Below are 27,360 nucleotides of genomic sequence, written 5' to 3'. Positions count from 1 at the left end.
CTGACAACACTCCAGATAGCTACAGTCTTCGAAAAAAAAAGTGCTATCAAGAACCTAAAAGGGTTATTTGTCTGTCCCTATAGGATAACCCTTTGAAGAACTATTTTTTTGTTCCAGTCGAAGAACCCTTTTGGAACCCTTTTTTCTAAGAGTGTACTCTGGACACCGATGTGTAGATTTGACAAATAGCTAAGAGCATTGACCTCTGGCTGACTGATATTCAATAAAAATAATTAGACGTTGAAGGAAACCATTTTTTGGCAAAAGCCGGTAGACTAGAGCCAACAGAGCCCATGAGCCAAATGTTACATTTCATGAACATCTGAAAGAAGGAGCTACGCTGACAATATGAGTGACAGGAAGTTTCAAACTATTGTTGCAAGGCTCCCTGTTAAGTGACACTTTCCCCACACATTTTGAAAGCTACTGAGAGAGATATCAGCCTCACTTCATCAATGTCTGAGTGGCTGGCCTTGCTGTCTGCATGTGTCCAGGGGTAAGTGATTAAAAAGCCCCAGCTTTGCCCCCCTGCTGCACCTGCACTTCCAATCCCAGCCCAGTCGGGGGGTTAGTTCATTGGTTCCTTTTGCAGATGTGTGACGAATGACTGGGCCTTTTTAATTCACCGGGCAGATGGGAGATATAAATCTGACAGACGCTTTGACCTCCTTTCCCTTCTCTGGAAAGAGGGGATCGAAGTGTTACCGAGGTGATGTACAGTATATGGTGCTGGTGTTTGATCTGTGCCCACAGTAGTGCAAGTTCTGTTTACAATTTGTGGTCTTGTCTCCCTCTCGCTCGCTCTCTCTCTCTCAATTAAATTAAATTCAAAGGGATTTATTGGCATGAGAAACATGTTTACATTGCCAAAGCAAGTGAGATAGATAATAAACAAAGGTGAAATAAACAGTTAACATTACACTTACAAAGTTCCAAAGGAATAGAGACATATATCATATTATGGCTATATACAGTGTTGTAACGATGAACAAATAGTTCAAGTACAAAAGGGAAAATAAATAAACATAAATATGGGTTTTATTTACAATGGTGTTTGTTCTTCACTGGTTGCCCTTTTCTCGTGGCAACAAGTCAAAAATCTTGCTGCTGTGATGGCACACTGTGGTATTTCACCCAATAGATATGGGAGTTTATCAAAATTGGATTTGTTTTTCGAGTTCTTTGTGGGTCTGTAATCTGAGGGAAATATGTGTCTCTAATATGGTCATACATTTGGCAGGAGGTTAGGAAGAGCAGCTCAGTTTCCAACTCCTTTTGTGGGCAGTGTTCACATAGACTGTAACGGTTCTCTTCTTGTGAAGTAGAGGCGGACCAAAGCGCAGCGTGGTGGTTGTTCATTGTATTTATTGACGACACTATACATGAACAAACTAACGAAAGCAAAACAAGAAACGTGAGAACTCAAAACAGCCCTGTCTGGTGCAAACACAAAAACAGGAACAATCACCCACAAACAAACAGTGAAACCCAGGCTACCTAAGTATGATTCTCAATCAGAGACAACTAATGACACCTGCCTCTGATTGAGAACCATACTAGGCCGAAAACATAGAACTGCCCCAAAACATAGAAAAACAAACATAGACTGCCCACCCAACTCACGCCCTGACCATACTAAATAAATACAAAAACAAAGGAAATAGAGGTCAGAACGTGACAGTACCCCCCCCCCAAAGGTGCGGACTCCGGCCGCAAAACCTTGACCTATAGGGGAGGGTCTGGGTGGGCGTCTGTCCGCGGTGGCGGCTCTGGCGCGGGACGCGGACCCCACTTCGCCATTGTCTCAGTCCGCCTTATTGTCCGCCTCCGTGGCTTACTCACCATGCCCACCCCTCTCAATGACCCCACTGGACAGAGGGGCTGCTTGGGACAGAGGGGCAGCTCGGGACAGAGGTAAAGCAGCTGCTCGGGACAGAGGGGCGGCAGCCGCTCAGGACCGAGGGGCGGCAGCAGCTCGGGACAGAGGGGCGGCAGCAGCTCGGGACAGAGGGGCGGCAGCAGCTCGGGACAGAGGGGCAGCTGCTCGGGACAGAGGGGCAGCTGCTCCGGGCGGAGGGGCTCTAGCGGCCCCTGGCTGACTGGCGGCACTGGCGGCCCCTGGCTGACTGGCGGCCCCTGGCTGACTGGCGGCACTGGCGGCCCCTGGTTGACTGGCGGCCCCTGGCTGACTGGCGGCACTGGCGGCCCCTGGCTGACTGGCGGCACTGGCGGCCCCTGGCTGACTGGCGGCACTGGCGGCCCCTGGCTGACTGGCGGCACTGGCGGCCCCTGGCTGACTGGCGGCACTGGCGGCCCCTGGCTGACGGGCGGCACTGGCGGCCCCTGGCTGACGGGCGGCACTGGCGGCTCCTGGCAGACGGGCGGCACTGGCGGCGCTGGGCAGACGGGCGGCACTGGCGGCGCTGGGCAGACGGGCGGCACTGGCGGCGCTGGGCAGACGGGCGGCACTGGCGGCGCTGGGCAGACGGGCGGCGCTGGCGGCGCTGGGCAGACGGGCGGCGCTGGCGGCGCTGGGCAGACGGGCGGCGCTGGCGGCGCTGGGCAGACGGGCGGCGCTGGCGGCGTTGGGCAGACGGGCGGCGCTGGCGCTGGGCAGACGGGAAGCTCAGATGGCGCTGGGCAGACGGGAAGCTCCGGCAACGCTGGGCTGAGTAGCTCTCCTAGCGCCGAACAGGCGGGAGACTCCAGCAGCGCTGGAGAGGAGGAAGGCTCTGGTAGCGCCGGAGAGGCGGGAGGCTCCGGCAGAGGCGCCGGACAGGCGGGAGGCTCCGGACAGGCGGGAGGCTCCGGCAGAGGCGCCGGACAGGCGGGAGGCTCCGGCAGAGGCGCCGGACAGGCGGGAGGCTCCGGCAGAGGCGCCGGACAGGCGGGAGACTCCGGCAGCGCTGGAGAGGAGGAAGGCTCTGGACGGATGGGCCGGAGAGACAGCCTGGTACGGGGAGCTGCCACCGGAGGGCTGGGGTGTGGAGGTGGTGACGGATAGACCGGGCCGTGCAGGCGCACTGGAGCTCTTGAGCACCGAGCCTGCCCAACCTTACCCGGTTGAATGGTCCCGGTCGCCCTGCCAGTGCGGCGAGGTGGAATAGCCCGCACTGGGCTATGCAGGCGAACCGGGGACACCGTGCGCAAGGCTGGTGCCATGTAAGCCGGCCCAAGGAGACGCACTGGAGACCAGATGCGTAGAGCCGGCTTCATGGCACTTGGCTCGATGCCCACTCTAGCCCGGCCGATACGCGGAGCTGGAATGTACCGCACCGGGCTGTGCACCCGCACTGGGGACACCGTGCGCTCCACAGCATAACACGGTGCCTGCCCGGTCTCTCTAGCCCCCCGGTAACCACAGGAAGTTGGCTCAGGTCTCCTACCTGGCGTAGCCATACTCCCTGTTAGCCCCCCCCCAAGAAATTTTTGGGGCTGACTCCCGGGCTTCCATCCACGACGCCGCGCTGCCTCCTCATACCAGCGCCTCTCCGCTTTCGCCGCCTCCCGTTCTTCCTTGGGGCGGCGATATTCTCCTGGCTGAGCCCAAGGTCCTTTACCGTCTAATTCGTCCTCCCATGTCCATACCTCCTCGCGCTGCTCCTGCTGCTGCTCTCTCCTTTGCCCATTACCACACCGCTTGGTCCTGTTGTGGTGGGTGATTCTGTAACGGTTCTCTTCTTGTGAAGTAAAGGCGGACCAAAGCGCAGCGTGGTGGTTGTTCATTGTATTTATTGACGACACTATACATGAACAAACTAACGAAAACAAAACAAGAAACGTGAGAACTCAAAACAGCCCTGTCTGGTGCAAACACAAAAACAGGAACAATCACCCACAAACAAACAGTGAAACCCAGGCTACCTAAGTATGATTCTCAATCAGAGACAACTAATGACACCTGCCTCTGATTGAGAACCATACTAGGCCGAAAACATAGAACTGCCCCAAAACATAGAAAAACAAACATAGACTGCCCACCCAACTCACGCCCTGACCATACTAAATAAATACAAAAACAAAGGAAATAGAGGTCAGAACGTGACATAGACTGTCTTCTCTTGAGAGCCAGGTCTGCCTATGGCAGCCTATCTCAATAGCAAGGCTATGCTCACTGAGTCTGTACATAGACAACAATTTCCTTAATTTTGTGTCAGTCACTGTGTACTCTCTGTTTAGTGCCAAATAGCATTCTGGTTTTCTCCATTTTTTTTGTTAATTCTTTCCAATGTGTCAAGTGATTATCTTTTTGTTTTCTCATGATTTGATTTGGTCTAATTGTGTTGCTGTCCTGCGGCTCTGTTTGTGTTTATGAACAGAGCCCTAGGTACCAGCTTGCTTAGGGAACTCTTCTCCAGGTTCATCTCTCTGTAGGTGATGACTTTGTTATGAAGGTTTGGGAATCACTTCCTTTTAGGTGGTTGTAGAATTTAACGGCTCTTTTCTGGATTTTGATAATAAGCAGGTATCGGCTTAATTCTGCTCTGCATACATTATTTTATGTTTTACGTTGTACACTGAGTATGTTTTTCCAGAATTATGCATGCAGAGTCCCATTTTGTGAATTATTGGTTGGTGAGCAAACCCCAGACCTCACAACCATAAAGGGCAATGGGTTCTATAATTGATTAAAGTATTTTTAGCCAGATCCTAATTCGTATGTAGAATTTTTTGTTATTTTCGATGGTGTAGAAGGCCCTTCTTGCCTTGTCTATCAGATCTTTCACAGCTTTGTGGAACCTGTGGCGCAGATGCTTAGGCTGTGGCATGTACAGTTTTTTGTGTGCTCTAGGGCAACGGAGTCTAGATGGAATTTTTTGGAACAGCATTATTTTTGTCTTACTGAGATTCACTGTCAGGGCCCAGGTCTGACAGAATCTGTGCAGAATATCCTTCCTTGGTTGGGGACAGAAGCACCAAGGTGCAGCGTGGTGAGCGTACATTTTTCTTTATTATAAATGTCGCCAATAAAACAAGAAACAACAAAAAACGAACGTGAAGCTTACTAGGGCTGTACAGGCCACTAACAAAGGCAACCACCCACAAAATACAAAAGTAAAAAGGCTGCCTAAGTATGATTCCCAATCAGAGACAACGATAGACAGCTGTCCCTGATTGAGAACCATACCCGGCCAACACATAGAAACACAGAACATAGAGTTTCCCACCCGAGTCACACCCTAACCAACCAAACATAGGGAATAAAAATATCTCTACGGCCAGGGCGTGACACCAGATCATCAGCAAACAGTAGACATTTTACTTCAGATACTAGTAGGGTGAGGCCAGGTGCTGCAGACTGTTCTAGTGCTCTCGCCAATTTGTTGGGGCTCAAGCTGCATCCCTGTCTCACCCCACGGCCCTGTGGAAAGAAATGTGTTTTTTTCCCATTTTAACCACACACTTGTTTGTGCACATAAATTATGTAATTTTGTATGTTTTTCCCCCAACACTGCTTTCCATCAATTTGCATAGCAAACCCTCATTCCAAATTGAGTCAAAAGCTTTTTTGAAATCAATAAAGCATGAGAGGACTTTGCCTTTGTTTTGGTCTCTTTGTTTGTCAATTAGGGTGTGCAAGGTGAATACGTGGTCTGTTGTACCATAATTAGGTAAAAAGCCCATTTGACATTTGCTCAGTACATTGTTTTCACTGAGGGAATGTATGATAATGATAACGCAGAGGATTTTCCCAAGCTTGCTGTTGATGCATATCCAACAGTATTTATTGGGGTCAAATTTGTCTCCACTTTTGTGTATTGGGGTGACCAGTCCTTCCAAATGTTGGGGAAGATGCCAGAGATGAGGATGACGTTTAAGTATAACCAATTTATTAAGTATAACCAATTGAAATTTGTGGTCTGTATATTTTATCATTTCATTAGGATACCATCAACACCACAGGCATTTTGGGGTTGGAGGGTATATATTTTGTCCTGTAGTTCATTCAATGTAATTGAAGAATCCAGTGGGTTCTGGAAGTCTTTAATTGTTGATTCTAAGATTTGCATTTGATCATGTATCATTTATATTTATATGTTTTTCCAAAAAGATTGGAGAAGTGGTTTATCCATACATCTCTGTTTTGGATGGATAACTCTTTGTGTTGTTTGTTTAGAGTGTTCCAATTTCCCCAGAAGTGGTTAGATTCTTGTCACGTTGTATAAATGATTGGAGACAGGCACAGGAATTTGTGATAAGGAGGTTTAATTCTCCACCCAAAATATACAACATGCCATGAAAAGGCATGGGGACAAAGCCCAAAACAAACACATACAAAAACACAGGGATGTAACCTGAACAAAAGAGTTAAAAACACACGTGATGAGACCCGCAATACACTACACGGGGCGAGACCCGCGATAGCAAATGTACAACAATACACAGGATGAGAACCGTAATAACAAGTGTACAAAACACGAAATAACAAGAATAGGTACTCACAGACCAACAGACATGGGAACACTAACCGACAAAACAATGGTGAACAGAGGGCACATATATACAATTAGTATTCAGGGGGAATGGGAACCAGGTGTGCGTAATGAAACAGTGCAGTGATGCCTTGAGGCCGGTGACATGGAATGAGCAGCAGTACCGGGGGAATCCGTGACAATTCTAGTGATTCTTCAATTACATTGAGCTGATTTCTGATATGCTGTACCTTATTTTTCCGTAGTGTATTTCTGTATTGTTTTAGTGATTAACCATAGTGAAGGTGTAGGCTTAGGTTTTCTGGGTCTCTATGTTTTCGGTTGGATAGGTTTCTCAATTTATTTCTTAGCTTTTTACATTTTTCATCAAATCATTTGTCATTGCTGTTAATGTTCTTAGGTTGTCTGCTTGACATTTTTAAATTTGATAGGGAAGCTGAGAGGTCAAATACTGTATACTCTTTAGGCATTCTAATGCCAAGTTTACACCTTCACTATTACAGTGAAACGTTTTTTCCAGGAATGTGTCTAAAAGGGATTGAATTTGCTGTTGCCTAATTGTTTTTTAGTAGGTTTATATAACAATTTCCTTCCATCCATAGCATTTCTTAATATTATGCAGATGGCTTTGATGCCTCATGATTGAGTGTTGCTCTGTTCAAGTAAACTGTGATTTTGCTATGATCTGATGGGTGTGTCAGTGGGCTAACTGTGATCGCTCTGAGAGAATCTGGGTTGAGGTCAGTGACGATGTAATCTACAGTACTACTGCCAATGGATGAGCTGTAGGTGTACCTACTGTAAGAGTCCACACAAAGCCTACCATTGACTATGTACAGACCCAATGTGTGAAAGAGCTTCAGGAGTTGTGTTGGTTGTCTTGTCATAATTGTGTCTAGGGGGCATATTTCGGCGGGAATGCTGTCACCTCCATGTACAGTTGAAGTCGGAAGTTTACATACACTTAGGTTAGAGTTATTAAAACTTGTTTTTCAACCACTCCATAATTTTCTTGTTAATAACAAACTATAGTTTTGGCAAGTCGGTTTGTGCATGACACAAGGAATTTTTCCAACAATTGTTTACAGACAGATTATTTCACTTATAATTCATTGTATCACAATTCCAGTGGGTCAGAAGATTACATACACTAAGTTGACTGTGCCTTTAAACCGCTTGGAAAATTCCAGAGAATGATGCCATAGATTTAGAAGCTTCTGATAGGCTAATTGACATAATTTGAGTCAATTGGAGGTGTACCTGTAGATGTATTTCAAGGCCTACCTTCAAACTCAGTGCCTCTTTGCTTGACATCATGGGCAAATCAAAAGAAATCAGCCAAGACCTCAGAAAAAAAATTGTAGACCTCCACAAGTCTCGTTCATCCTTGGGAGCAATTTCCATACACCTGAAGATACCACATTCATCTGTACAAACAATAGTACGCAATATAAACACCATGGGACCTCGCAGCCGTCATGCCGCTCAGGAAGAAGATGCATTCTGTCTCCTAGAGATGAACGTACTTCGGTGCGAAAGGTGCAAATCAATCCCAGAACAAAGGACCTTGTGAAGATGCTGGAGGAAACAGGTACAAAGTATCTTTATCCACAGTAAAACAAGTCCTATATCAACATAACTTGAAAGGCCGCTCAGCAAGGAAGAAGCCACTGCTCCAAAACTGCCATAACATAGACAGACTACGGTTTGCAACCGCACATGGGGACAAAGATAGTACTTTTTGGAGAACTGTCCTCTGGTCTGATGAAATAACTGTTTGGCCATAATGACCATCGTTATGTTTGGAGGAAAAAGGGGGAGGCTTGCAAGTCAAAGAACTCCATCCCAACCGTGAAGCATGGGGTGGCAGCATCTTGTTGTGGGGGTGCTTTGCTCTAGGAGGGACTGGTGCACTTCACAAAATAGATGGCATCATGAGGATGGCCAATTGTGTGGATATATTGAAGCAACATCTCAAGACATCAGTCAGGAAGTTAAAGCTTGGTCGCAAATGGGTCTTCCAAATGGACAATGACACCAAGCATACTTCCAAAGTTGTGGCAAAATGGCTTAATGATAACAGTCAAGGTATTGGAGTGGCCATCACAAAGCCCTGACCTCAATCCTATCGAAAATTTGTTGGCAGAACTAAAAAAGCATGTGCGAGCAAGGAGGCCTACAAACCGGACTCAGTTACACCAGATCTGTCAGGAGGAATGGGCTAAAATTCACCCAACTTATTGTGGGAAGCTTGTGGAAGGCTACCCAACACGTTTGACCCAAGTTAAACAATTTAGAGGCAATGCTACCAAATAATAATTTAGTGTATGTAAACTTCTGACCCACTGGGAATGTGATGAAAGAAATAAAAGCTGAAATAAATCATTCTCTCTACTATTATTCTGACATTTTACATTCTTAAAATAAAGTGGTGGTTCTAACTGATCTAAAACAGGGAATTTTTACAAGGAGTAAATGTCAGGAATTGTGAAAAACTGAGTTTAAATGTATTTGGCTAAGGTGTATGTAAACTTCTGACTTCAACTGTAGGTGTTTGTCCCCCTGTGTGCTGAGAGTGTCAGGTTCTTGTCCAGTTCTGGCATTTAGGTCGTCACAGACCCGTACATGTCCCTGGGCCTGGAAATGGTTGATCTCCCCCTCTAGGTTGGAGAATATGTTAAAGTATGGGATTCTATTGGGGGGATATACACTTCCGTTCAAAAGTTTGGGGTCACTTAGAAATGTCCTTGTTTTTGAAAGAGAAGCCCACTTTTTGTCCATTAAAATAACATCAAATTGATCAGAAATACAGTGTAGACATTGTTAATGTTGTAAATGACTATTGTAGCTGGAAACGGTTGGTTTTTAATGGATTAAATATATACAGCTGAAGTCGGAAATTTATATACTAAAAAACTAATTTCATGTATGTTGTCATGGAAAACAAGGACATTTCTAAGTGACCCCAAACTTTTGAACGGTAGTGTGGGTAGCACTCATGAGGCCATTTTTCTCTGTGTCATTTCCATATGAACTTTCTAGCCCGATGTAAAATGTTCCTGTTTTGACTAATTTAATAGAGTGGGTTAGGTTTGCTCTACACCAAATTAGCATACCCCTTGAGTCTCTTCCGTTTCACACCCGGTAGTTTGGTGGATTTGACTACCAACTCTCTGTAACCTAGAGGGCAACCCGTGGGTCAGTCTCGTATATACCATGTTTCCTGTAGGATTACAATGTCTGTATTTTCAATTTATTTGATGAAGTCTGGGTTCCTGCTCTTTAGGCCAAAGGCAGATGCCTTCAGACCTCTCTCTTTCGCTCTCTTTCTCTTCACACAACTAAATACAATTAAATTCAAAGAGCTTTATTGGCAGGGGAAACATATGTTTCCATTGCCAAAGCAAATGGAATAGACAGGTTGTGCTTACCTCCCTCTCAGCATAGTAGAAGAGGTCCTCATGCAGCTCCCCATCTGTGAGAGCGATAATGACACTTGCGGTACGGTATCCTATAAACAGACACAAAACCTTTGATTCAGATCTAAATGCTTCCACAGAGCTATTCAAATAATAATAATAATGATAGACAAACAGATATACTTGAGAAATTAATATATGATGCAAGACGTACAACAGGAATACATTTAAATATTTTTATTGAACTACACACCTTCAGAGTTTCCATAGTATATCTGCTCACTGGCCTGTAAAAGAAGAGGAATTGGATTGAAAACGGACACTGGCTAAATCTGTCCTGTGAATAAAGCAACTATTCATACTGATACAGGAGCCATTTTTTCTCTGAGCCATGGTCTTTGTTCTTGAGCCAGTGTGGAGATAGATTCCAGCTCAGAGCTCAGCTAAAAGCAGACAGCTCACCCTCTGTATGCCTTCGTGCATAAAGGTGTCTCCACCTGGAAGTACCCTCTGGAGCTCCTCCAGACCTTTTCGAATCTGCTCCCTGAGCAAGCAGACCAAAAGACAGATGAGAGGGCAGTTCACACTCATCATGTATCATCCCTCACCCTGCAGAAGTCCCTATCTCATTGATATAACTGCAGCTATAAAGCTATGAAAATCGTAAATTGCAAGACCTTAAAGAAGAAGTAGCTATAGGTATTGATGTAAATAGAGTCATCATAGTGATACATGTGGTTGATATGCTACTATTAAATCATACTGTCAAACTAAAACATTGGGTACAGCATTAAACTGTGTGCATGCATGCACATAATTTTGAATAACAAGTGAGTCGCTTTAAGCCCAAAAAATAGAACTGTGAATTAATATTTAACAGATTTTATTTTGTACTGTTTTCTTGTGAAATTCAGTCTTCTTTGTAAACTAAAAGCAGACACAGACAGATATGAAATGACAAAGGCAATTGTTTTTAATAAGCACAGAAACAATCTATTTATTGAAGTGGCATTCCATTTCAGAGAGTAGTAATGTGTGTGCTTCAGGTTTTAAGAGATCAAGCTTAGATTTAGGGATCTATAGCCACAGGACACTGTCCAGCAGAGAGTAAGGAAATGAGTCTTGTGTAAAATGAGATAGCAGGAAGACCATAAACATTGAAAAAGTTTCAGTGCCTGTGTGGAAACTGCCTGAAGAAAGATTAGACACATATGCAACACATGATATATTATAAGCCACATGCTGAAGCATACAGTTTGCCAAAGGATTGACAGCATTGTCAGTTGAGCTCAATGTGAGGGTATTGTGATTTTTTCTCTAATTCAATTTAACAAATCCTGCATGTTTATCTGGTTGTCTGTGTTCTTGATAATCAACTCAGTTCAGAATCAGAAAATAGCTGACATCTTGTGCAGACGTAATACCCAAATCCTAAGAAAAAAAAGATTGTTCCCTTACCTGTCCTCTGTAAGCCGCATCAAAATCCGTCCCTCAGTAGAGAACACAATGAAGGACATGCGCAGCTGTGGACTGGAGAGAAATGAACAATACCCAGACCATTTATATTAATGTTCTCTCTGTTGTCATTTCACTAACAATCACAACAAGCAATGAAATACATCATACCCACACCATGTGTGGTTAATGGTTAATATTTGTGTTTATATTGAATTTATCTAAAGTTTATATCCATTACAGGGTATTTCAACAATGTGGGATAAGTATTCTCACCTTATGAACTTGTGAGCCAGATGTTCCACAAAGTGATAGATTTCAACCCAGTGGTGCTGCACACTCCCAGATCTGCGAAGTGAGATGACATGTTGATGAGGAGTTTGCATAACAGAGTCTGGAGGAAATTGAGAGGTTAAGGTACCGGATTGTGAAAGGGAGTCATGGGGGTCGAATTGTACAGTGCCTTGCGAAAGTATTCGGCCCCCTTGAACTTTGCGACCTTTTGCCACATCTCAGGCTTCAAACATAAAGATATAAAACTGTATTCTTTTGTGAAGAATCAACAACAAGTGGGACACAATCATGAAGTGGAACGACATTTATTGGATATTTCAAACTTTTTTAACAAATCAAAAACTGAAAAATTGGGTGTGCAAAATTATTCAGCCCATTTACTTTCAGTGCAGCAAACTCTCTCCAGAAGTTCAGTGAGGATCTCTGAATGATCCAATGTTGACCTAAATGACTAATGATGATAAATACAATCCACCTGTGTGTAATCAAGTCCCCGTATAAATGCACCTGCACTGTGATAGTCTCAGAGGTCCGTTAAAAGCGCAGAGAGAATCATGAAGAACAAGGAACACACCAGGCAGGTCCGAGATACTGTTGTGAAGAAGTTTAAAGCCGGATTTGGATACAAAAAGATTTCCCAAGCTTTAAACATCCCAAGGAGCACTGTGCAAGCGATAATATTGAAATGGAAGGAGTATCAGACCACTGCAAATCTACCAAGACCTGGCCGTCCCTCTAAACTTTCAGCTCATACAAGGAGAAGACTGATCAGAGATGCAGCCAAGAGGCCCATGATCACTCTGGATGAACTGCAGAGATCTACAGCTGAGGTGGGAGACTCTGTCCATAGGACAACAATCAGTCGTATATTGCACAAATCTGGCCTTTATGGAAGAGTGGCAAGAAGAAAGCCATTTCTTAAAGATATCCATAAAAAGTGTCGTTTAAAGTTTGCCACAAGCCACCTGGGAGACACACCAAACATGTGGAAGAAGGTGCTCTGGTCAGATGAAACCAAAATTGAACTTTTTGGCAACAATGCAAAACGTTATGTTTGGCGTAAAAGCAACACAGCTGAACACACCATCCCCACTGTCAAACATGGTGGTGGCAGCATCATGGTTTGGGCCTGCTTTTCTTCAGCAGGGACAGGGAAGATGGTTAAAATTGATGGGAAGATGGATGGAGCCAAATACAGGACCATTCTGGAAGAAAACCTGATGGAGTCTGCAAAAGACCTGAGACTGGGACGGAGATTTGTCTTCCAATAAGACAATGATCCAAAACATAAAGCAAAATCTACAATGGAATGGTTCAAAAATAAACATATCCAGGTGTTAGAATGGCCAAGTCAAAGTCCAGACCTGAATCCAATCGAGAATTTGTGGAAAGAACTGAAAACTGCTGTTCACAAATGCTCTCCATCCAACCTCACTGAGCTCGAGCTGTTTGGCAAGGAGGAATGGGAAAAAAATGCAGTCTCTCGATGTGCAAAACTGATAGAGACATACCCCAAGCGACTTACAGCTGTAATCGCAGCAAAAGGTGGCACTACAAAGTATTAACTTAAGGGGGCTGAATAATTTTGCACGCCCAATTTTTCAGTTTTTGATTTGTTAAAAAAGTTTGAAATATCCAATAAATGTCGTTCCACTTCATGATTGTGTCCCACTTGTTGTTGATTCTTCACAAAAAAATACAGTTTTATATCTTTATGTTTGAAGCCTGAAATGTGGCAAAAGGTCGCAAAGTTCAAGGGGGCCGAATACTTTCGCAAGGCACTGTACTTTATCTGTAGAAAGGCAGCATCTGCCGTTAAACATTTTCACTATTATGTGGAACCTTCTCTACAGTCAGAGTGTTTGACGCAATGGCTTGAATGTGCATCAAATATGCACACCAAGCTTTTGCACTTCATACGATATTTTCTGTAATCAACTAACAGAAAGCATATTTCTACTTAACTTTGTGCTACTTCTTCTGCACATCATGCTGTATCCCCACCTAGTGTACACACTTCATCCTATCCAACCATTACAGTTTGGGATGATGTTTATCTTGGCTGCATGCAGTCTTTCCCTGCCTGTGTGTAATTGTTATACAGTTCCTCAAGCTGTCTGGCTTCACTACTGTAGCAACACAGCGGCCTGTATGCTCTTCCTACCAGAAAATAGCTTCGGAAGCACACATTCCATTTGAACACGTAACCTTGGTTGAAGAGCAACAGTGTACAGTAGTGTATAACTCTGATTGATTTATTAGATAGTTGCCATCTTTGGACTGCAACCAATGATATCATACTGATGCAGAGCAGTGACATCATTCTTCTCAGATTACTTTCAATGTTTTTATAATGCAGCCCCAGTAATGATCTTAGTGTTATTTGAGTCAGGAAAATGATCAGTCATAATACCTGCAGTACCGGTCAACAGTTTCTTTATTTTTTACATTGTAGAATAATAAAGAAGACATCAAAACTATGAAATAACACATATAGAATCATGTAGTCACCAAATAAAGTGTTTTGGAAGAATCTGAAGAATCTTATATTTGAGATTCTTCAAAGTTGCCCTGATGACAGCTTTCCACACTCTTGGCATTCTCTCAACCAGCTTCATGAGGTTGTCACCTGGAATGCATGTGAATTAACAGGTGTGCCTTGTTAAAAGTTAATTTGTGGAATTTCTTTCCTTCTTAATGCGTTTGAGCCAATCAGTTGTGTTGTGACAAGGTAGGGTGGTATACAGAAGATAGCCCTATTTGGTGAAATACCAAGTCCATATTATGGTATGAACAGCTCAAATAAGCAAAGAGAAATGACAGTCCATCATTACTTTAAGACATGAAGGTCAGTCAATCTGGAACATTTCAAGAACTTTGAAAGTTTCTTCAATTGCAGTCACAAAAACCATCAAGCGCTATGATGAAACTGACTCTCATGAGGACCGTCACTTGAAAGAAGACCCAGAGTTACCTTTGCTGCAGAGGATAAGTTCATTAGAGTTACCAGCCTCAGAAATTGCAGCCCAAATAAATGTTTCACAGAGTTCAAGTAACAGACACAGCCTCCAGTATTTATGCTGTAGTAGTTTATGTGTCGGGGGGCTAGGGTCAGTCTGTTAAATCTGGTCTCTCTCTCTCTCTCTCTCTCTCTCTCTCTCTCTCTCTCTCTCTCTCTCTCTGATTTGATTCATGGTCAAATTGCTGCAAAGAAACCACCACTAAAGGACACCAATAAGAAGAAGAGACTGGCTTGGGCCAAGAAACACAAGCAATGGACATTAGACCGGTGGAAATCTGTCCTTTGGTCAGAGTCCAAATTTGAGATTTTTGGTTCCAACCGCCGTGTCTTTGTGAAATGCAGAGTAGGTGAACGGATTATCGCCCCATGTGTAGTTCCTACCATGAAGCATGGAGGAGGAGGTGTGATGGTGTGGGGTGCTTTGCTGGTGACACCGTCTGTGATTTATTTAATATTCAAGGCACACTTGCCAGCATTGCTACCACAGCATTCTGCGGCGATACGCCGTCCCATCTGGTTTGTACTTAGTGGTACTATCATCTGTTTTCAACAAAACAATGACCCAACAGACCTCCAGGCTGTGTAAGGGCTATTTGACCAAGAAGGAGGGTGATGGAGTGCTGCATCAGATGACCTGACCTCCACAATCACCCGACCTAACCCAATTGAGATGAGTTGGACCACAGAGTGAAGGAAAAGCAGCCAACAAGTGCTCAGCATATGTGGGATCTCCTTCAAGACTGTTGGAAAAGCATTCCATGTGAAGTTGGATGAGAGAATTGCAAGAGTGTGCTAAGCTGTCATCAAGGCAAAGGGTGGCTACTTTGAAGAATCTCAAATATAAAATATATTTTTATTTGCTTAACACTTTTTTGATTACGACATGATTCCATGTGTTATTTCATAGTTTTGATGTTGTCACTATTATTCTACAATGTCGAAAATAGTAGAAATAAAACTGTGTGTTTGTGGGTTTGTTCCTGTCTATGTGTTTTTTCACCAGATAGGCTGTTTAGGTTTTCGTTACGTTTTGTTTTGTAGTATTGTATTGGAGATTCGTGTTTCTCCGACTCTCCTTCGTATGAAGACGAAACTCGTTACAGGTCGACGGGAGAGGACATGTCAATGTCTTTGTAATAGTGGTGCGCAGCAGCGTCGAGCCTAATGCCATGAAGCCGGCTCTACGCAGCCATACATGGCACCAGCCTTGCGCTCGGTGTCTCCAGTTCGCCTGCATAGTCCAGTGCGGGTAATGAACTTATTGGAGTCAGGCCCAGTACCACCACCACCAGTGCCAGCACCACGCATAAATGCAAGGAGCTGCCAGTCTGCATCATGGAGCTGCCAGTCTGCATAGAGCTGCCAGTCTGCATGGAGCTGCCAGTCTGCAAGGAGCCGCCAGAGCTGCCTGTCTGCAGGATGCCGCCAAAGTCATGGAGCAGCCAGGGCCGCCAGTAGCATGGAGCAGCCAGGGCCGCCAGTCAGCATGGAGCATGCCTACAGATCCGCCAGTCGACCAGATTCTCCCAGATCCGCCAGTCGACCAGATTCTCCCAGATCCGCCAGTCGACCAGATTCTCCCAGATCCGCCAGTCGACCAGATTCTCCCAGATCCGCCAGTCGACCAGATTCTCCCAGATCTGCTAGTCGACCAGGATCTGCTGAAACCGCCAGCCGACCAGGATCTGCTGAAACCGCCAGCCAGCCATGTACTAAGTGTGTTTATAATACAGTCCCAGTAATGATCGTCAGTGTTTTTGGAGTCAGGTAAATGATCGGTCAGTCATGTCTTGTTTGTCTATTTCTATGTTCAGCCTGATATGGTTCTCAGTCAGAGGCAGGTGTTCGTCATTGTCTCTGGGGTTTCACTGTGTGTTTGTGGGTGTCTATGTGTTTTTTCACCAGATAGGCTGTTTAGTTACGTTTTGTTTTGTAGTATTGTATTGGAGATTCGTGTTTCGTATTATTAATAAACATGGATCGTAAACCAACGCTCAGGTAAATGATGTCAAGTCATTATGCCTACATGCCCGAGTGACTGTGTATTTTAAATTAGGCCAGTCTGACGGGGCTGTAGCAATGTACGGTTGCTCTACGTCACTATGTATGCATGGCTGACAAAATGAGACGCATACTGTTTCTTTTCACGTCATTACAGTGCATGGATTTTTCTCGATTCATTACAGTTACACACAGTTATTAACTTAAAGGTCCAATGCAGCCGTTTTTATCTCAAGATCAAATCATGTCAGGGTACCTTAGTGTGATTGTTTTAACCTCTTCATCCGACCCCCTCCTTTTTCGAACATTCTGTTAAAAATCGTGTAACTTTTCAGCGTCCTGCTACTCATGCCAGGAATATAGTATATGCATATGATTAGTATGTGTGGATAGAAAACACTCTGAAGTTTCTAAAACTGGTTAAATCACGGCTGTGACTATAACAGATCGTGTGTTTCATCGAAAAGCGCAAGAAAAACTGCTCTCTGAAAGCTAAAAATAATTTCCATGCGTCACTTTCATGGGTTGTTAAAAGGGCACAAAATTAATTATGGACCTGCATGCAATTCCTACAGATTCCACGATGTCGCCATTGTCGTCATTTTCCGGGGAGTTTTTTGTTGGTAAATCCAACTAACTGGATTCAATTTCTTCCGGTCTCCGCCAGGATGTTGTGAAGTGCACATTTTCAGCCATTGATTTGAAGACGAGGAGCTATTGAATACACATCGCCCTGTAATCATTTTGATAGATTATAAACGTTTACTAATACCTAAAGTTGGATTACAAAAGTATTTCGAAGTGTTTTGTGAAAGTTTATCGTCGACTTTTTTAATTTTAAAAAATGACGCTGCGTTTTAAAACAATGTTTTTTTCTGAATTACACAGCTTCCATAGTAAGCTATTTTGGGTATATATGGACCGATTTAATTGAAAAAAAGACCCAATAGTGATGTTTATGGGGCATATAGGAGTGCCAAGAAAGAAGCTCGTCAAAGGTAATGAATGTTTTATATTTTATTTCTGCGTTTTGTGTAGCGCCGGCTACGCTAAATCTTTGTTTACGTCGCATTCACGCATTTTGGGGTGTTGCATGCTATCAGATAATAGCTTCTCATGCTTTCGCCGAAAAGCATTTTAAAAATCTGACTTGTTGTCTAGATTCACAACGAGTGTAGCTTTAATTCAATACCCTGCATGTGTATTTTGATGAACGTTTGAGTTTTAACGAGTACATTTAGCATTTAGCGTAGTGCATTTGCATTTCCAGGTGCTTACTTGAGACATCTGCGTCTCAAGTAGGAGCAAGAAGTTTAAATTCAAATGGTCAAAAATAAATGAAAATAGCTTCCCAGCTAGCACATAATGTTCTGAGAACCATATGTTTCTTAGAACTTGGTGAGAACGTGGTTGTCCTGTCGTTATTTTGCAAACAACTGTAATGGAATTTTAATGTTTGTGTTTTTCTTGTAACTAATTTATGTGTTCTATTTATGTGCTGTTATATAAACCAATTTCTGTGTTCATGCTAGTGGCTGACTGAACGAATCCCCACTATCAGTCGCTGCAATTTGGCAGTACGCCCAGACCTTGTTTTGAGAACGAGAACAAAAGATCTCAGTTTCAAGGTCTTAGCTTAGAGAGAAGAAGCCTCACGCGTTCTGACTCCTAGAGATGAACATACTTTGGTGCGAAAAGTACAAAGGACCTTATGAAGATGGTGGAGGAAACAGGTACCAAAGTATCCACAGGAAAAACTAGTCCTATATCGACATAACCTGAAAGGCCGCTCAGCAAGGAAGAAGCCACTGCTCCAAAACTACCATAAGAAAGCCAACCTACGGTTTGCAACTGCACATGGGGACAAAGATCGTACATTTTGGAGAAATATTCTCTGGTCTGATGAAACAAAAATAGAACTGTTTGGCCATAATGATCATCATTATGTTTGGAGGAAAAAGGGGGAGGCTTGCAAGCTGAAGAATACCATCCCAACCGTGAAGCACAGGGGTGGCAGCATCATGTTGTGGGGGTGCTTTGCTGTAGGAGGGACTAGTGCACTTCACAAAATAGATGGCATCATGAGGCTGGAAAATTATGTGGATGGAAAATTACGTGGATATATTGAAGCAATGTCTCAAGACATCAGTCAGGAAGGTAAAGCTTGGTCGCAAATGAGTCTTCCAAATTGACAATGACCCCAAGCATACTTCCAAAGTTGTGGCAAAAAGGACAACAAGTTCAAGGTATTGGAGTGGCCATCACAAAGACTTGACCTCAACCCTATAGCAAATTTGTGGGCAGAACTGAAAAGGCCTGTGCGAGCAAGGAGGCTTACAAACCTGACTCAGTTACACCAGCTCTGTCAGGAGGAATGGGCCAAAATTCACCCAAGTTATTGTGGGAAGCTTGTGGAAGGCTACCTGAAACATTTGACCCAAGTTCAACAATTTAAAGGCAATGCTACCAAATACTAATTGAGTGTATGTAAACTTCTGACCCACAAGGAATGTGATTAAATAAATAATTCTCTCTACTATTATTCTGACATTTCACATTCATGAAATAAAGTGGTGATCCTAACTGACCCAAGAGCGGGAATTTTTACTAGGATTAAATGTCAGGAATTGTGAAAAACTGAGTTTAAATGTATTTGGCTAAGGTGTATGTAAACTTCCGACTTCATCTGTACATCTTTCAAAAGCTTGTTTTCCCGGAGCATATTGTTAGCTAGTCCATACAAGTCTATATTCTTTGTAGACGTAGTGCTTCGTGCTGAAAGATTAGTAATTTACAGGCCCTTTCTGGAAACCTGATTGGTTAAAATACCTCGTAGCACTTCCTTGTTTGAAAATATCTCCAGCGAAGAATCAACGTAAAGCGAGACAAAATTAGAAAATCTCAAAGAATATACCTACAGTATGTGAACAAAAATAGGCGATCTCAGTTTATCAATGCGAGAAAAGCAGTGAATGAATGAAAACATTCACTGGTAGTGGTAGTGGAGAAAAAGGAGGTAGCCTGCAGCAGCGCGTTAAGACGCAAATTAGTTGAGATGAAGATGATAACTAGCAGCGATCAACCAGACAGCAGCCAGCCAACAGTGGCTTTTATTCCACATCTCAAATAATCCAACTTGTACATGATTTGATCACCATAGACTTCACCAACTAGTGATTCTGTAATGATAGAATATGCAGACTGTGAAGGTGATCATGATACAGTAGCGATGAGACAATATAGTAGCTACTACAACAATTGGATACCATGAAATTGGGGAGAAAAAGGGGTAAAATAAAAAATAAAAAATGTAGCATAGTGAAAACTAAGTGCATGTTTATTTTATTTCTTCCTGGAGCACTCCTGCAGCCTGGAGGAAGTGTAATAACAAATCTCACCAGATTGGGTCTGCTGGATGGTCGGGATTTCTCCCTAAGGATTAGCCCTCTGACCTGTAACTCTGCAGTGATATTGCCAAAATGATAGGGGAGTATAAGCCCATTCGGCGGGGGGGGGGGGGGGGGGGGTTTCAACTGTGTGTTGTTATTCTAAACTAAACTGTTGTTCGTTCTGGTCTGTCCTCTCGAGGTTATGGCGAAGGTGACCACAGATGGTATCTAGATGCATGGAAAATAATTTGGCCGAGAACAGTGTGAACCTCAATACCCCCTCTAATTGTCTGAAAAATCACAAAAATGGCATACAGGCATCTTTCGTGGTGAAAGACCATACTGTATGCCATTTTTGTGATTTTTTTTTTTACCGTGAGAGTCCGAGCCAGCAACCTGTACCCAGCATCCAGAAGCTATCAACTGCCTTTTCTCTCATGTTTTTTCTCTCAGGAATGCAACATGGGTCTATGTGGAGTGAGCATGGAAAGAGGTCCAGTTCAAACGTCTCACATGCTGCTGGTGTACTGGTAGGAAAATGGACAAAGACATATACTGCAAGGTCCATTATCAAGGGTCATCCACTTTGAACATGTGCCATTAAAAGGACAAACTGAAACACTATCTGAAGAACATGAAAAAATGCCAGGAAAGGAAGGATGAGTGCCGGGGACGGAGGGGGTTGGTCAACCGTGCCCGTAATTGTAGTTCTGTCTATGAGCTGTTCTTGTCTATTGATGTTCAGTATTATCATGTTTCATGTTTTGTGTGGACCCCAGGAAGAGTAGCGGCTGCTTTTGCAATAGCTAATGGGGATCCTAATAAAATACCTAATTGATTTAGGCTTATTCAAAATTGTTTATTTGGGATATCAGGTTGATTGTGGAAGTCTGCAGACTGCGAAACGTATACTAATTTAGACTAAGAATGCATTAAAATACCAATCTGTCATTACCACAAGTGACGAGGAAAGTGAGGGTCTTTCTTAGTAAAGTTGGTATAAAACAATTATAACATGTGTTCTCGCTCTCTTCCCTGTGAATTGTTCTTAAAATGCTGTAACCTGTGCCTCCCTGACTGGTAAGTTTTCAGCAGCTATCATGTTTTCTGCTATTCCAGAGGATTGTGAAACTAATGAGCTGCCAACTCTGGTTGACATGTGTACTTGTTACGGGAATTCTCAATGTTCACAACCCAATTCAATTAAACTATGCAGTGTGCAACCCAGAATTTGTAAGATACTGGTTGAAATGAAACAGACGGAGGCCCAGCTACGATAGTCAAAATGTTTATTCACGAGAGCGCTGGTTCGTTGTACAAAACCATTAATTTTATACTAGCTCCTTACACACAGACTCCTTACGCACACAAACAGAAGGTATCCTACGCACACTGTTCCACTACCCAGCCGACAAAGATTAGGGGTGGCCATGAGAATCCCTCCCCGTCCTCCCACAAGATTGGGGAAATGACAGGAAGTACTTCCCACAGTCTCCCTATCTCTCAGAGGCTCCTAGCCAGGTCGGCACCGAATTCTGCTTAGACAGCATGTGTTTAAGTTACTATAAAGACATATTGTACAGATCTACTGCTTTACCCTAATTCTGATTAAAACTACACATTTATTATAATTTCACTGACTAAAACTACACCCATCATTAATAATAATTGTATGATTCTAATCAATTTCATACCATATGATTTCAGGGTGGAATATTCTAATCATTCATTTAAACAGAAATTCCATCAACAATCCACCCTTAATGACTAAATTATACACACTGATACCTCAAATACTATGTAGAAACAAATGGTGTACAAGAATAATTCAAACCAATACATGTACAGTATTTCAGGGTTCTCTACACAAAATTCTAAAAATAGGTCACCAGGTAAGAATGCCCTATGGGAATTTTTAAAATCAACACCTAAACTACACAAAAACAATAATATATTTATGAATGTAGCCTGAGCGTCAATTCCCCATAATTTGCGAATAAAGATTTACTGACCTTGTCTCGTAGACTGGGAAAAGCAATGGTGCATTGAGTTGGTTGGAACCTCTCCAGCACGCTGACAATAAACATGATTCATTTTAGATCAACTTCCAGAGTCCCTGTGTAAGTATTTCCATGACTCAACCTTCCCACAACTTTCTGGGAATGGTGCAGGATAATTGAGCACTTTGGAACATTTTGAGCACTTTTAAGGAACTTAAAACATTTTTGGGGGTGGTATTATTACTTTAAAAGAAAGTTTCATAAATGCAAATATGTTTGCATTTCATTTCAATTTTGATAATGTTCTTGGAACATTCTCCAACTTGTCTGACATTGGGAAACAACGGTCTGTGGGAATTTCAATACTTCAGCATAATGTTTCCTCCAGGTTTCCTCATGGTTCTTTTTCAAATACTGTCCTCAAATTGTTCCAAGAATGTTTCTTAACAATGTTCTTCTGTTGGAATTTCAGTACCTCAGCATAAAGTTTCCTACAGGTTTGGGAGGGTCCAGCCTTCCATTAAGATTAGAAACTTGGTCTGGTTTAGTCTTAACCATATGGATGTGGTTACACATCATTCCAAGAACAAAATACCTAAGGCCCTCAAAATAAAGATAATTGATAATCAGGAGTCTGGGAGGGGGTTACAAATCCATTTCCAAGCAATTCGAAGTGCATCATTCCACTGTCCAACGGTCATCTACAAATGGAGAAAATTTCAGGCCACTGGCAATCTACCTAGGACAGGACATCCCACCAAATTCAGCCCAAGAGCTGACCAAAAGATGTCATAGAAGTCTTTAAAAACACAGGGTAACATGAAGGGATCAACATGCCTCCCTTACCACAATCACGTGCATGAGTCAACTGTCAGAAAGGGACTTGGCCTACATGGGAGGTCAGGAAGGAAGAAGCCTCTGCTCTCAAAAAATAATACCAAGATACGACTGACGTTTGCCAGACAACACCTGGGTAAAGACTGAAACTACTGGAGCAATGTGCTCGGCACAGATGAGTCAAAAGGGTAGTTGTTTAGCCACAATGCCAGATGCCATGTTTGGCGAAAACAAAATACTGCCTTCGAACAGAAGAACCTCATACCAACCGTAAAGAATGGAGGCGGTGGCATTATGGTTTGGGGCTGCTTTGCTGCCTCAGGGCCTGGCCAACTTGCCATCATTGAGTCAACCATGATGTCAACATTGTACCAGAGAATTCTTGAGGAAAAGGTGAGGCCATCTGTCAAATAGATGAAGCTGAACCGAACATGGATATTGCAACAGGACAATGATCCAAAACACAAAAGCAAAGCTTCAACAGAATTGTTCAAAAATAATAAATGGAGGGTTATGGAATGGCCGAGTCAAAGCTCAGATCTCAATCCTGTCAAAATTCTATGGGGAGACTTGCATGCAAGAAAGCCCTTAAATATGACAGTTGAAGCAGTACTGTAAAGAATAGGCAAAATTTCTCTGAGTCGATGTAAGAGACTGATACAGTTCCAAGAAACGGCTACATTGAGTTATTTCAACCAAAGGGGGCTACAAGCTATTGAAGCTAAGGGTGCACTTGTTTTTTCCGCACTATGGAATTGCATTTCTGTAGATTTGATGAATGAATGATTGCAAGGTATAATCTTTCAGTGTCATTAGTTTTCCTTTATCTGTCAATAGTGTTGAAGTGAAGATTACATAGCCACCTGTCCAAATATGTACAAAAAAATACCACTTTCCAGGGAGTGTCCTTGCTTTTTCACATGACTGTATTTAAAGTCATGTTCTCAAATTGTTCAGAGGATATTAAGACCACTTTAGTAACATTCTAAGTATGTTATTTAAAAATAATATTTAAAAACGTATACATTCCATTCTCGGCATCAACAAAACTCTCTATCCTCTATTTTGTTAAGTGTGTTCAGGTGTGTTGGCCTCCCACATTAATTGGCCACACCTGATCTTAATTAGTGCTTGTTTCCATCCTGTTGGCACAGTGTACTAAGTCCATGGATAGAGAAAAGAGATTATCGGTTTGAATCTCACTGATGCCGTATCACAATAAATAAAAAAAATGTGTATGCGTGTGTTTTATCTGTGCTTGGAATTTAAAAGGGTTAACCCAAAATAAGCTAGCAGTTTTATTAAAAGTCTTATTGAAACATTCACAGAAAATTTTTAAGGAAGTTATTTAAAAAAAAACGTCCAAATAATCTAGCATTTCTGTTCTCAGATTGTTCATAAAACCTCCCAGGAAAACGGTCAAGGAACCAGAGTATAACGTTCTCAGAACCTCCCTACAACCTAAAAAAAAAAGTTCTCAGAAAAGGCTATATTTTCACTTCCGTTCCCAAAACCAAAAACGTGTGTTCACACAACGTCCAAGGAACTAAATGTGCTAGCTGGGTTCTTAGCAAAGATACATTTCTCAAGCAAGAATTTTGCTAGGACTGTCTGGGGTGGGAGGGGAAAACTGAAAACTAGCTGTTATTGGCAGACAGGTTTGGAACTCTTTCTTTTTGGTCTCTTAGTGTAATTTACCGCCTGATAATGTCACCAGGCAGGCCAAAACTCCATCCCACCAAAACAGGCTAAAATTTCAGGCAGTCTTTTCAAGCCGCTTACACTTAAAAGGAATTATCATAATTTCACAGTAGTATTATTCCAAACTCATAGTGTGTAAATGTATATAAAAACATGAAAATCACATTTTTGACTGCAAATGATCATAGAGAAGAAAACTCACGAAACATTTCTCACCATCAAATTGCCAGACGGTAGGTTAGATACTCTTTCATTCTGTCTGTGTGTTTGTCATTGTTTTAATTCCTGTCTTTACTCCTCTCTTCTTATTTCACTGCCCTATTATCTCTTTTTCCATTGTTAACAGGATACAAGTCTCAGCACAGACAGCGCAGCCAAAAGGCTGAAACATTGAAACATCTGGACCTAATGGAAAAAGGGTTCTGCAGACACAGAGGAGTGATGAACAGACAGAGAATGAAGGACAGTTGGAAAAAAGGGGAGGGATATCAATTCAAACAAAGGAAGAGCAGGTAGAAGAGCGCAGCAGAGGAATGACTAGCTAAATGTTGTGCCACCACAGAAATGTCTGCCTAGAGTTGGCATTCTGATTTAAGGGGAAAATTGAAAATCAATCATCCAAGAGTAAGAGACTTTTTAAACAATTGAAGAGGGAAAGGCAGGCCCAAATGAAAGAGGAAGAAGCTGAAGCCTGCTCTTCCACATTAGACAGATAATCATCCAAACAATAAGTTATAGTTTTAAAGTATTGAAGTCCAGAAGGTAGCAACATCTATTAGAACCAGATGACGCTCCATTTGTTTACCCAATCATTAGGTCAGTCTCGTCTTTGCTCACAATAATCAGGCCTTTTTAGTGGGGGTTAAGGAAACCAATATGTAATTTGGTTGAACTAACACTACTGTAGAAGTGACAGGGAAACTCCACTGAATTTGAGAACCTCAGAGTAGCATAAATGATTGATACAATCCAATGATTGTAGTTGGATTAGCTAAATTCAGCCTCTTTGCCCAACTGTAGTAAAGCATGGAGAATTTTTTGTTGTTGATTTGACTGTTGTAATTCAACTAGAGCTCAGCCTGCACAACTTATACATGTTTACTGTATGTGACTGATGGGAGTATCAAATGTGCCACTGTTCACCAGCTATCCAGATCTATCATGGACCATAAAGGGTGGCCTGAGAACTTTACAGGAAAGCATCTGCTCACGTCATTCATCCCGGCCCAAAGGGGAATTCCACTGGCCTTTTACCCATGCTTACCAAGAATTCACAAGAAACAAATACAGATAGTTGGACCAAATGCTCGATCATTGTCCCACCATCATACTCACCTTGTATAAGATACTGGTTGTCAAAGATACAGGTGTCAGGATAGTGTATTGGAGGTGAAGTCAAGTGCAGGAGAGCAAATATTATGAACAGGCACACTTTTATTATAGTTCCAAAAACAAGAGCACTACATGAAACAAACGGACCATAAAAGTAGTGCACGTAAATTAACACCTCCTAAAATGAAAACAATTACACACAAAACATGATGGGACACAGAGGGTTAAATACAAGTAGATTGATTGGGGAAATGTAAACCAGGTGTGTATGGAAACAAGACAAGACAAATGGATATACGAAAAATGGAGCGGCGATGGCTAGAAAGCCGGTGATGTCGATCGCCGAACGTCACCCGAACAAGGAGAGGGGCTGACTTCAGCAGAAGTCGTGACAACAGGAACCAAAAATATATGTTTTCCCCATTAGGTTATATTACATTTCTAGTCAGACTGCATTCAACATTGTATAAAGTATACATAAATATAGCAATTATGTAATATCAGTGTAATAACCATTGAGAAAACGATTGTGATATTTTCATGGGCATTATTACCAGCATATGGCTAAATAAAATGTAAATGGCTGCATATGGCCCCAGGGGGATTGATAATAACAATAACATTCCTGAACGTGTCTAAGTATGACATCATGACAGAATTTGAAAACACTGAGACTGGCAACTACAGATGTGACAACGAGATGTTTCTGCAAATTAAACATTAATTGTGCTTTGGTAAAATATGAAATAAGATGGTCACTATGTACCTACCCTTAAAGTCGAAGTTCACAGATTTTACAAGGTGCACTCAACAACCAACAGTTCCCCAACTGAACTCTGCCCCCAATAGACATGACAAGCAGCAAAGGTGAGTTGGAAATAGAAGGTTGAATGACAAACTCACTTGTCCAGAACGAAGTAGAGGTCAAAGCCCCCGAAGCAGGATGGTTCACCCTGACCTCTGTCCTGGTTGTGCCAAGCGTTACCAGCTGTCAGCACCACCAGCGCACTTACAGCACCAAGCAGCACTGGTAACCAGGAGCCTCTGCACCCATATAAAGACATTATTCCAGTTTGGAGGAGCTATTTCACGTGAGAGGAAGATTAACAAGCGGAGAAAAAAGGATTGCTTATTTCTGTATCTTCATCCAATATTCTTCAGCATTGAACATAACTAATCCAAAAGGGTGAAGTGGAAGGCAGAGAATGCACTGATGCTATGAATCCAGTCTGTCTCAATTGAGTCAGGAGGCTCTCATCACTGGCTCGGGGACAAGCACAGGCTACACACACATGCACTGAGCCTCACAGCAGCATACTCCTCTTATCTCGCCTTTTTCTTTTGCTCTTTTCTTACTGTTGGGAAGTAGGACAGTGGAAGTGTATTCCAGGCAGCTCCAGAGAAACCTATGTAATTGTGTCTAACTTAAAGCCTCCTTCCACGACTCCCTGACTTTCTTTTCCTTTTTTCTCATGG

At 42.7% G+C, this 27,360-nt stretch overlaps 1 protein-coding gene across 1 annotated transcript in view; it reads right to left on the bottom strand.

Moving 5' to 3' along the window:
• Window positions 1–27,119, bottom strand: part of LOC139410898 (anthrax toxin receptor 1-like) — a 55,491-nt gene extending 28,372 nt beyond the window's left edge. Inside the window, exons 1-6 of the mRNA XM_071156552.1 lie at window positions 26,788–27,119; window positions 11,585–11,656; window positions 11,312–11,383; window positions 10,316–10,397; window positions 10,107–10,140; window positions 9,866–9,945 (exon numbers count right to left, since the gene is read on the bottom strand). Coding sequence (XP_071012653.1) covers window positions 9,866–9,945; window positions 10,107–10,140; window positions 10,316–10,397; window positions 11,312–11,383; window positions 11,585–11,656; window positions 26,788–26,948 — 501 coding nt within the window. The 5' untranslated portion in view covers window positions 26,949–27,119. The remainder of the gene's footprint in view (window positions 1–9,865; window positions 9,946–10,106; window positions 10,141–10,315; window positions 10,398–11,311; window positions 11,384–11,584; window positions 11,657–26,787) is intronic.
• Window positions 27,120–27,360: the final 241 nt, after the last annotated feature.

This window comes from Oncorhynchus clarkii, chromosome 6 (genome assembly GCF_045791955.1).
Source record: "Oncorhynchus clarkii lewisi isolate Uvic-CL-2024 chromosome 6, UVic_Ocla_1.0, whole genome shotgun sequence".
In the NCBI taxonomy this organism is placed as follows: domain Eukaryota; kingdom Metazoa; phylum Chordata; class Actinopteri; order Salmoniformes; family Salmonidae; genus Oncorhynchus; species Oncorhynchus clarkii.
Note: the sequence above shows the minus strand (reverse complement) of the source record. Positions and strands in the feature narration are given on the sequence as shown.